This window comes from Clarias gariepinus, chromosome 11 (genome assembly GCF_024256425.1).
Source record: "Clarias gariepinus isolate MV-2021 ecotype Netherlands chromosome 11, CGAR_prim_01v2, whole genome shotgun sequence".
NCBI classification, from domain to species: Eukaryota; Metazoa; Chordata; class Actinopteri; order Siluriformes; family Clariidae; genus Clarias; species Clarias gariepinus.
The window spans coordinates 6289356-6301709 of record NC_071110.1 but is presented as its reverse complement, the minus strand read 5'-3'; the positions used below and the strand labels follow the sequence as shown (position 1 = coordinate 6301709).

Sequence of the window (12354 nt, the reverse complement as noted above, 5' to 3'; positions counted from 1 at the left end):
ACACCAATTAGCCTGATCTGCATATGTTTGGAATGTGGGAGGAAACTGGATAACCCAGAGGAAAACCTCTAAACCCGGGATAAACATCTAAACTGCACACAGACTCGAGGCAGGAGTCGAACCCGGGATCTGGAGTTGAAAGGTGACAGTGCTAACCATTAAGCCACTCTTATCACTCCTTCACTATTAATTAAATTACACTTTACCTTTGGTTGGGACAAAGCACTAGCACTGGGGACTCCTTCCCTAAATAAATGTTTACAGATTTACATACTGCAGCACTTAGTTATAAATTAAGCAATGCACTATGTAGTGCAGGTGTATTCTGACACCTTTCTATCACAACTAGCATGACCCATTTGCTCAGTTTGAGCTACAATAACTCTATTAGATTGGACGACACAGACGAGCTTTCACTCCCTTGTGAATCTGTGAGCCTTGGTTACCCATGGCCATGTCGCCAGTTCACCAGTTTCATTCTTTGTATCACTTTGCTATGTCTCGACCACTGCAGCCTGGGAAAATTCTATAAGAGCTGCAGATTGGAGTTTTTCTGACCCAGCCCTTTAGCCACCATAATTTGGCCCTCGTCAAAGTCGATCAAATCCTTACACATGCCCATTTTTTTTGCTTTTAACACGTCAACTTTAGAAAAAAAGAGGTTCACTCGCTGCCTATTCTATCCCACTTACACTTCCAGGCACAATTAATACTGTCGCTACTGTAAGTAGGGCCAGATTGTGATGGCTAGACAACTGGGTCAGAGCAACTCCAAAATTGCAGCTCTTGGGGGATGTACTGTATGTTGGTCATAATGTTATGGCTGATCAGTGTACAGAATTAGTTTTTTCCTTCACATTTCATTATATTTAAAAAAATGTGTTTTTGATAGAAAGAAAGAAAGACTGTTCTATCCACTAGATGGCACCATCCTAATAAGTTCTCTCTGATCAACCCATATACGCAGCTCCCACCTTGCACCAGTCCTTGCTGATAAAGCTGTGGACAGTTGTTTTATCTGTCTCTAATTCAATCTCACTGTATTTGTGTTTACACTCATTCTCTATATGAGCTTGTCCTGTTTATATATATATATATATATATATATATATATATATATATATATATATATATATATATATATATATATATATATATACTATACTCTTGCACACTCACACACTATGGGAAATTTGGGAACACCAAATAGCCTGATCTGCATGTCTTTGGACTGTGGGAGAAAACCAGAGTATCAGGAGGAAAACCCACTAAGCTTAGAGAGAACATGCAAACTTTATGCACTTGCTCCTGAAGGTGCGAGGCCACAGGGCTAAAGGGCTAACCACCACACCACTGCTTGGACTGTTTGTGCCGGAAAATGACTCAATAGTTAGTTAGTCAAATTACACCATCCTAACCCAGAACAGGGTAACTCTCAGGCTTGATGCAATCATCTTCTCTCTGGTTTCTTTGCATCCTTGTCAAAATGCCCATCTGGGACCTAAAACACTTTTACATATCTGATAAAAGGCTTATTTTTTTTTTTATCTTGTTGAAGGAAAATCTCATAAAATGATAATGTTTCCAAAAGTTTTGGATCTGCACAGTTATACAGTATGTATGTAATATAAATGACCTTTTATAACCTTTGCAATATTAAAGTGCTGAATAATATCAGCTTCTACACAAACCTCTGCTGTGAGCTATTACTGATCTTTGTCAGTGCTCCAGTCACTCCAGGCCATCTACTGAAATATATGAAGAAATCAAAGCTCTGCTCTGAAATATTGTTGTGTTATATGATGTTATTATGCACTCCCCTTTCCCAAATCCTTTGATTTCATATTGTTTCTCAGTCCGACTCAGCGCTAATAAGCATGCTTAAACTAATCTGACCTTCTGCTGATTCATTCTGAAAAAGGTCGGCGATGACGCCATGGCTGCCTCTTTACCACAACACACCGGGTTGTATTGGTCTCGCAGTCTTCCATTATCTATAATTCGCACCGTTGCACTGTTATTCCGGCTCACAGCCTCGACTTAGACTGTGTTGCGAAATGGTCTTGCTGGTGTGTGTAAACTATAAAGAGAAAGTACATACTAAAGTATAACATGAGCATGAATCATAAAACATGCGACTAAAGGACCAATCAAGAACTTAAAATAATAATTCTCGATTCTGATTGGTCAGATCTGACAGTGATCCTGCTACAAGTCAAACTACAGCGTTAGTATACGTTATAGAATCTAACAACAGGAAGTGGAATTAGTTGAATAATGGATTAGTTCGAGTCTATGCAAATGTCCTTATGAGTTATCAAATGGAAGATAATGGGTTAGAATGGTTTTCTTGGCAACACGTGGGCTTAGTGGTTAGCACTGTCACTTTGCTCCTCTAGGTCTTGAGTTTGATTCCAGAGTCGGGTCTGTGTGTGTGGAGATTGCATGCTTGGTGGGTTTCCTCTGGGGTTCTCCAGTTTCCTCCCACAGTCCAAAGACATGCAGAATAGGCTAACTGGCGTTCCCAGATTGCCCGAAGTGTGTAAATTTTGACCAGATCTTAGCACGGATAAATGCAATGGTCAATGGTCACCATGGGCCTCCATAGTACATGGTTGGACTACAGAGGTTCCGAGATGAATGGTTCTTTTTAATTTCAAATTACTCTTTTAAAAACATTAAAGTCTCCCTGTTTCTCTCTTTTTGTTTTGTAGTTGACGTGTCTGCAGGACTTTTTTGGTGAAGACGACATATTCATTGCATGTGGACCTGAAAAGTTCCGCTACCAGGATGACTTCCTGTTGGACGAAAGTGGTAAGACTCTTAATTTACCTTTAGGGATATTTAGAATGGGAATGACCGGGGACCACCTGATACGATATTACGATACCTACAGTAGGTACTGATTCAGTTTATATATCCTGATTTTTTTAATGTTTTGAATATGGTAAGCAAATACACTCTGTAAATAGTTTAGAGTGCACCACCTATACAACACCTATATAGGATTATAGAGCAATGGCAACATTTTATAACCAATTAAAAAACAATAAAAAAATTTTTGAAAAAAGATTTTGGAGTCAGTGTTTTGCGATACATGTATTGCCACTCAAAAGTATTGAGATACATTTGACTTAAATAGATTTTTCTCCCCATCTCTAATTTACCATCACTACCAGAGGGGTAACAATTAAAAGTGTCTTTGTGGGGTGCTCTGTATTACAAAAACATCTTTAATGCTTTTGGCATTGACTCTACACGTTTCTCCTAAGTGATTGGTGTTTGGGGTTTAGATGATGATGATAAAGGAGAGCTCTGTCTAACCCATTAAACCAAAAAGATGGCATTATGATGAAGGAGCTCATGGCATACGGTTGTAATTGTCTGTGAGTTCTTGTGACCTATGGATGGAGGCAGGGTCTTCATGGAAAAGACCATGCCTACAATACCATGTTTTTGTGCTGAAACAGGATAAAACGTCCTACTGCATGGCTTACTGTCTGTGTGTGTATAAAAATGCAGAAACAAAAAATTTACTTGGCTTGCTTTGAATCATCTCAGTCTCTCTTTCTCTTTCAGAATGCAGGATGACGAAATCGCAGTCTTATGGTCGGCTTTCATCGCTGCAGGGTCGCTGCTCTCCCCGAAGCGGCGGTGCCTCATACAGGAGCAAGTCTCCCGTCTCTAACAGCTCAGGTATGGAGCACCGGCTTGCCAGGGTACCATAGCTGTAATATAAAAGACAATAAAATCAGCTTAATACTAGATACAAGATTTTTTTTTTTTTAGGAAAGCAGAATTAAAATATGCAGATTCACAACATATGGTGAGCTGAATTTATAGTTATTTAGTAAGTACAAGATACAGGGGAAGGTAAAAGGGTTTGTTTACAGTACGTTCTATCCAGCGAATCAGGCGACAGATACACCACACCCTGGAGATATGTTCATAGTTTCAAACGGGGCCGCGTAGCCTGTTCGATTTTATCTCAAGCACTTGGAGGTGAAGTGTCCAACAGTGGCAGCCCGGTGGCATGACGGGCTCTAACCTTGGAAATCCTGATCAGCAGTCCAGCAGCAGAACCACCGAGCTACCCCTGACCCCAAGTACATTAATACACTCACTCACTCATCTTCTAAACCGCTTTATCCTGTATTCAGGGTCACGGGGACCTGGAGCCCATCTCAGGAGGCTTAGGCTACAAGGCAGGGTCACCCTAGACAGGGTGCCTAGGCAGGGCACGCACACATACACACTCTCACTCACACACTACGGGCAATTTGGGACATGTCGCCAGTGCATTAATACAGACTGAGAAAAAAAAATCATTGTTAGAAGTTGAGAATATAATACACTGGATTTGCAAGTGTTTAGTGAAAGTTTCAGCTGTAAGCTGTAGTGTTGTAGTACTGTAGTTGCTGTTGATTGTTGTTGGCTGGTGTTGATGTTTATGGGCTTGTGGTTCTTGGCATTATAGGTGGAGGTGTACAGTAGGAGGAAGACAAAAACTGGTGTTAGTGTAATTGTTGTTGGTGGTTCTTGTGGATGTTCATTGGTTGTTGGTGGTTGTATTACAGATAAAAAGAGAAAAAAAGAAAAAAAAAAAAGATTTTCTTGGCTGTATTTGAGTTATTATGTATAAATAATGCTCAGTCTTTGCCAACATTTAATTAATTTAAATTATTATAAAAAAAAAAAAAAAAAGCCTGGGAGACAACTTTTAGTTGCCTGGGAGCCAGTTTTAATTAGCTTAGTCTTGCTTTGGCACAATTAAAGCGCCAGGATCATTTGCCAGTTTGCAATTTTGAAGTGTTATACCCCTTTAACAACCCTTGCCTTAATCAGATTTATTGCCCATGACAGAATATACAGTACATGGCAGGCAACTTCCCTGAACACATTATGTTTTAAAATTATCCTAAATATATACGCTCATGTTCCCTTATTATCTTTATTTTGTAGCATTCAGCAGTAGCAGGACTTTTATAGCCCATGATTAAATAGTTTTATCAGATTATACGGTAGACATCCAGTCTGAACACATTCACTGCTCAACAGGGTGATATTAAAATATATTTGATCTTATGGTTATGATTCCATTGTGTCCTGGATGAAAATATGAGTCATGTTTCATAAAGGAGGAAAAAAAAAAAGAAAGGGCAATAGTTAATCTCGCAATTTATTGCAGCCAGAAGAGCATGAACTAATTTCTTTGCCCTCCGCTTGTAGCTCCAGCCGGACCTCCAGGTTATGAGTCTGTCGTTCAAAAAGCTGCGGCTCATCACTCACGCTGAGTCCCTAATGACAAACCCGGAGAACAAACACACCGAGCGAACCCCGTTCCCAGAAACGTCCAGTCGGGTTCTCTGAAGAGGTGTTGTGACTGCTGATGAGGCGATGTGGTGATCTAATTTGGACCATTATCGGTGTAGAGAACAAAAGTGCGTATGTGTATGTTTGTGTGTGGCTTCCTGGCTGAGTCAGAAAGTAGGATGAAGTTGCAAACACCAGACAAACAGATTAATGGTAACTATTTTTATAAGGTTTTTTCCAGCAACTTGTAGAATGATTCATAATGTTGCTTATGTTCCTAGGCATTAATGCTGCATGGATAACGCTGCACTTACTGTATGTTTAATAAAATCGATCCGATTACCAAAAGACAAAAACAAAATTGAAAATGCAATTACAAAACTAAAAAACAAAATCATAAAACATTATCTATTTTGTCTTATGGTGCCAGAAGGATTAAATTTTGTAGTTCAGAACCTGCTGACCTTCTGGAATTTTTATTTACAGTTATGTTCAATTCATGCAAATAGTGTGAAAAACAAAAATGATCCAGTAAGCAGAAGTTTTACATGCGAAAAAAGGACCAAGAGATGGATGAACATTTTGCTTCCAAGTGCAAGGACAGTTCTGATGCATCAAATAACCACACTTTTCAACCATGGTGAGAAGGAAAGCATCTCTGAGCACATGATGAAAAGCAGTGCTGAGCCTTCTTGTGATCGTGTTTAGCAGCATGCAATGTTTACATTTAATTGTACAAGAAAACAGAACACAGTTTTGAGAATTCAAACACATTTTATTTCAAAACCAGTTTCGAATTGCCTGCTTCATGTCTAAAACGCTGGCCTTCCAGGAACTCCCTTTAATGGCCCAAACATGTGGAAATGGCAGGACGTGAGATCAGGACTGTATGGGGGATGTGGCATAACTCCCAGCTGAGTTTGTGAATGATATTGTTTACAGTTCCTACAGACAGATTCGTTTCTTCTGCGACAAGTTATCCATTGGCTTTCACAGGAACGACTGCAGCTACCTCGGCCAAGATCCTTTATTCATGGACAGATGGCCTTCTTTATAATGTTTGCATCATTTAAATATTCTACTGCAGATATTGTAAGAGTCTGATTGCTGTACTGTGATTAAAGTATTCTTTAAATGTCAATTGGTTTCATGCCTTCATTCACGAGAAATTTCATCCCAGTCTGACTTGAATGGCCCTAGAATATTAATATTTCTATACAGTTAGATGCAAAAAGCAATCAGATATAATGGCATGTTAGATCCTGCTTTCCCCTTCTGATTTGTATGTTTACAATTTTTTTATTTAAAATTTATTATCAACATCACAAAAATCCAGGTCAAACCTACTGTAAATCCCCCACCATAACTGATTCCAGGTCAGGCAAACACACGGCTTACTGTAGCCCCCTTCCATGTCTCACTCTCTCTCTCAAACACACACTTTCTGGAGTCTCTGGAGTGGAGCCCTTGTAGTCCTTGTGGCTGCCACTGGTGTTGCGTGGGTGTTTTGAGTGTACCGCATTTGCACAAGCAGACTCTTTGTACCGCTGCGTGCTCAGAGGCTTGATGCAGTTTGGAAAATGGATTGCATGCTGATCATTTGGATGAACCAACTGGGTTGAAATTGTTTGATGGATGTTAAACTAACTACTTGTTTTACAAACTGGTGCTTGATAGGTTAGTGGTGGGTTGTTGTTGGTTTTGTTTGTTTTACACATTGGTTAGTTAGATTGTTTCCATGGTACTTCTAGTTAATCTAGTAACCAATGTAAGGATATAATGATGTAAACTTCAAAACACATAATTAAAAATAATAATCATAATTAATGTTTTCTTTTGAAGCACTTCCAGAATAAGCAGAATTTAGCTCCTCTAAGGGAGCTTCACATGGCAACCCTCAGGGATCGATCTTCGACCAACAATATTTAAAAAGCTTTTTTTTTGGTACAAAGCTTGATATAAACTTAAATATTGGACATGTATGGTATTTTTGCAAATGTTCAACTCTAGGCAGAAACTCCTGTAAGTCAGCTATACCAATAGATATATGACACACATAAATTGGTATCTGTCCTGCTGGTTATACTGGAACCATTATGCATAAAAAAAATTATACATTAAAAACAAAATGATTTTGTAACTCCGGCAAGATTAATCTGGTGGGTTTCATCCTGGTTCACCTACAGTAATTGCATAAATTTGAACTTACCCCTCTGTTTATGTGAATGAGTTTTCTGGTTGCTCTGTGATGACCTGAGATCCCATACAAAGTGTATTCCCACTCACGTTCCTGTCCTGTCCCCAGGATGGGGTTCATGACCCTGACCCTGAGTATGGGTTTAGATACACTACACAGCATTTCTGTTTGCAACTGTTTGCTTAAAATCAGCAGAACTGCTTGTTCTTGACACAAACACACACACATATGCATACTTGTACTACAATCACATTTTATCCTGGAGAAGTACACTCATACTGTGTTTTTTTTCTATTTTAACCTTAATATAGCTGATGTTATGCTCTGCCCATGTTCCTGCTAAAAGATGCTAAAATTGAATCATCATCTTGCTGTTCTATGTGGGAAGAGACGGTCTCAATTATTTTAGCGCACCTCTGATGTATATGATTCACCCTGATTTGTTTTGCTCTCTAGTTCATGCAAAGAATTAGGAAAGAAAAAAAAAGATAATTTTTAGATCCACCATGGCTTCATCTCGTAAATCGATTTTAAGTCCAATCCGGGATTCATCATCACCTATAACTCCATTTCACTTTTAAATAAACACATCTGTCTAATTTATGATAGTTAGCTCACGGTGAGATTTATCACTAATAACCCTCTACAGTATACAGCAGCTCTTCCTCCTGCTCTGACGTCAGGAACACGCAAGAGGAGGAGCGTGCTGTCATTCAGTGGCTCGACTCATTCACAGAAATCTAACACGCGCACACACACACACTCACACACACGGGCAGCATGAGCTCAGCCGCTATAACACTCTGCTCCAGCAGCTTGCTACACTGTGGAATGGGTAAGATTATAGCAATCTTCCTACTGGTTAGGGGAAAATTATCAATTCAAAATACAGCTGGTGTTTTTTTTTTTTTTGGGGTTAAATGTTTTCTAGATTAATTATTTTCTTGTTGAATTACATACTTGTGTTATAAATAATCAGACTTTATTAACAGGCTTCGTATTTTTATATTGCATGGGTATAAATTACTGTCTGGATCCAAACAATTTTCCTAATAGTTTGCTATTATTATTATCTTTGCTTCAATATTTCCACTATTTCCATTAAAGGTTTGTGCCAGTCATAACACCATGTACTGTACTAACTTTAAACTGCATGTTAGAGAAAGCTTTAATAAGAGGACTACATCACCAGAATGTAACAAGGATGAAATAAAACACATGGGGAGAGTAATTATAAGAAAATAATCAGCAACTTGGTGATGTGATAAAGCAGTTTTATGTAATAATAAGATTTCATATCCTCAGTTGATGTTGTGAAGTTTATTTCTTTAATTACGCAGTTTTCAAGGTTATTAATGACTATTTTAATAGTTTATATCCATTTATAGTTACTAAAAAGTAGTGTACAGTATGTTATATAACATGTCATTTTTCACATCAGGAGTTGATGTGCCATTTTTCAACACTGACACTTTTTTTTTTTTGCAACTTTACAGCCAGCACTACAGTCAGAGCTGTTGTTAGAGAAGGAATAATTAACACCTTATGTTTCAGATTTGAGAAATTAGCAGCACTTCTGGCATATGTGAATAAAAAAAGAAAAATAAATGTGTGAGGACCTGAATTAAGATGTCTCTTTTTTTCCTCAGCTAATGGAACAGCAGGCAGTCAGCTATCTACGCCTCGCTCGGGAAAATCCCCGAGTCCGTCTCCCACCAGCCCAGCCAGCCTTAGGAGACGGCGGGTAAGACATAGTTATTTATCTTCCTTATTTTAATCTTCGAATTAGAAATAAATAAACTAAAAAGTAAATGAATAAAGCAAGCTCACTTGCGCCAGTTGAGAAGCAATGATCAGGATAATTAATGTTTACTTTCTAAACTTTTCCAGAATAAACAGCATTTAGCAGAATTTAGCTCCACTAAGGGCTTCCTTCACATGGCAACCCTCAGGGATCGATCTCCGACCTACAATATTTAAAAAGCTTTTTATAAAGCTTGATATGAACTTAAATATTAGACATGTATGCCATTTTTTTTTTAAAGTTCAAGTCTATCCAGAAACTTAGTCAGCTGCAACAATGGATATATGACACACATTGGTTATATTCTGGAACCATTATACATCGAAAAATTATACATTAAAAACAAAATGAGCAACCAAGATAAATAAATTATATAATAAGTAAGAAGTAATGGAAATGATTAGTTACTTTAGTTTTGTTTAAACTAAAGCAATGTTTAAACTTATGCTATTAAACATAGTTCCTCACCCCCCCCACAAGTCAGTGAATGAGGGATTGCATGCGTTGGTGTTTCATGTATTCTGTCCTTTGTCGTGTTGTTGTGTCATTTCAGAACAAACACTTATGCAAAAACCTTTCATTCTGTTAGTTTTAGCATTTCATCAAGGACTGTGATTGACTTATCAAGGATCAGTGACATTTTTCTGACAATTCCTTATGACAGTAATTAAGTAAAAAATAGAGGTTGTATAAGTCAAATTGACTTATGACAAAATTGAAAAATTCTTACATCCAGGAATGAGTAGACTGGTCAATCCTCTGTATATACAATAAGCCACTATTACTTTTGTCATTTTGTCAATTAAATAATTAGCTTTATTTATCTTATTATAGGGCTTTTTTTGTTAGCTTAGTTTCTTTTTTTCAGATTGTTTCTTTAATACTAATAATGGGCAGTGGTGGCTCATGCAGTTAACCCTCATGGTTGCTGACTGAAGGGTTGGTGGTCCGAGCCCCACCACCGCCAGTATGCCACTGATGGGCCCTTGGGCAAGGCCCCTTATTCTATGCATGTACAAAAAGCCATCCCAAAGCCAAGTTTAAAAAGGAGGAGGAGGGTTGGGTGTCAGGCTAGCAAACCGGCCTTGTAAAAACTGCCATTGCTATAGAAATAATGAAAACAGTCATCTGATGTGTTCAACAGCACTGGAAAAATAATCAATAAATGTCAGCAGTATCACTTTTTTCACTTGATTTTTACAATGATATTTACAATGGCTTGATTGATCATATACTGTACATTCGTTTAAAGTGTAAATTATCAAAATGAATTAAATAAAATTTTCCCAAACTGTTATTTCTAAAGATGGAACATGTCAACAGAGCAACAGATATAATAAGGATTGTTACTTACTTATAGGGAGCGTTTGGCTTTAATCTTCATTTATGCGTAAAGAAATGATTGCTTTTCTTATCTACTGTAACTTAACGTATGTACTACATTTCATATAAAACCTGTTGTGTCAATTTGATCAGCATTAGAAAGAAGCCATATATTGGCAATGGCATGAGTACAGGACGCAGCACTCTAACTTCAACATACCTGCTTCCTGGCTGTTATTCTTAGCACATTTAGGACAGAGCGTTTCTATGGAAACTGCTGTCTTTGTTCCTACCACGGCTCCGTCCTGTGCCATATGTACAGCAGCGGAAGGTGTAAAGGACACCACAGGCACTTTAAGTTTCAGGTGTTATTTTTTACTGTTGCCTCCATAGGGACTCTATAGTGTTTAGAGGTAAAGACTATTCAGCAGTGCTTCAGTCAAGTGTTGTGATAAGGCTAGAGGACACCGACTTTTACATTCTAACAACCAAACTGTATCAAATTCTAATTTAAAAAGGCTTATGCCAACTGGTGTTAGCTCTGCGGTATGAAAAGTGCAGTGATGAGGGAAGATATTTAAAAAAATCAAGACCAAGAAAAAGAATATATATGTAATATTGAAATCTAGAGTTATGACAAAACTATAAATGCAAAATATATATTTTTATACATTACTCTTTAAAATAGCTGAAATATGTGCACACACACTATGCTTTTCAGAGCTCTCAGCACAGCGGCTCGTCTCTCTCCCTGGCTTCTACTAAAGTCTGCAGTTCCATGGATGAAGGTGACGGTCCTGCTAGTGAAGGTACAACTGTCTCTTTACACTGAATTCCATAACCGAGTCTGTGAATCAGCACTTGACCCAAAAATGTAATTTTTTACCAGTTTTTAGATTGAACTTAGCATTAAATATATATGTGATGTCACTCCACAATTGTGGCAGTTGTGTACCATGTTTTAATATCAAACACGTTTTAGTTACATTTCATTTACCTCTGTACTGTTAGAGTGTCACTCACCAACAGCTAACACTGCATGAGTTACAATACTCAATGCACAGAAACCCAACAGTACCCAGTACCCAAACTAGATATATCACATAGGCTAATATATAATAATATAGAATAAATTAATGACTTAAATTTGGCTGATTATTGATTAGAAATATTTAGCAGCATGTATATGTTTTATGAATAATTATTTGTGTTGAGTTCTCTGTATTTAAATAATATTTAACATAATCGATTAATATAAAAGTTTTATTGCTTTTCAGTATAGGTTTTGGTCAATTTGCCTCAACATATATAGCCTAATAATTTAGTTTTAGAGAGCTCTAATGTATCTTAGTGTAAAATGATACGATTTATATTTTAGCATGAAAATGTGAAGAAGTTACATATACATAAATGCATAGTTTTTTTAAGGGTAGAGACAGGGTAAATAAATAGGTTAATTAAATAAAAAAGAAAAAAAGTCTAGCATGCTCCAATGCTCCTATGAGAGTTTGCCCATGATTGATGGTTGAAATGCAATGTGTTGTAGCTGAGGTGGTGGAGGAAGGCCCTCAGGTTCCTGTCTCTATAGCGGAGAGGTACAAGGTGGGAAGGATGATTGGAGACGGGAATTTCGCAGTGGTGAGAGAGTGTGTGGAGAGATCCACGGGCCGAGAGTATGCACTCAAAATCATCAACAAGGGCAAATGCAGAGGCAAGG

General features: G+C 37.8%; 1 protein-coding gene across 2 annotated transcripts in view; it reads left to right on the top strand.

Moving 5' to 3' along the window:
- Positions 1–12354, top strand: part of dclk1b (doublecortin-like kinase 1b) — a 48086-nt gene that overhangs the window by 20319 nt on the left and 15413 nt on the right. For both annotated transcript variants that reach the window (XM_053508016.1, XM_053508017.1), the window contains exons 4-8: positions 2715–2814; positions 3580–3696; positions 9160–9254; positions 11359–11446; positions 12184–12353. In XM_053508016.1, the coding sequence (XP_053363991.1) occupies positions 2715–2814; positions 3580–3696; positions 9160–9254; positions 11359–11446; positions 12184–12353 (570 nt within the window). The remainder of the gene's footprint in view (positions 1–2714; positions 2815–3579; positions 3697–9159; positions 9255–11358; positions 11447–12183; position 12354) is intronic.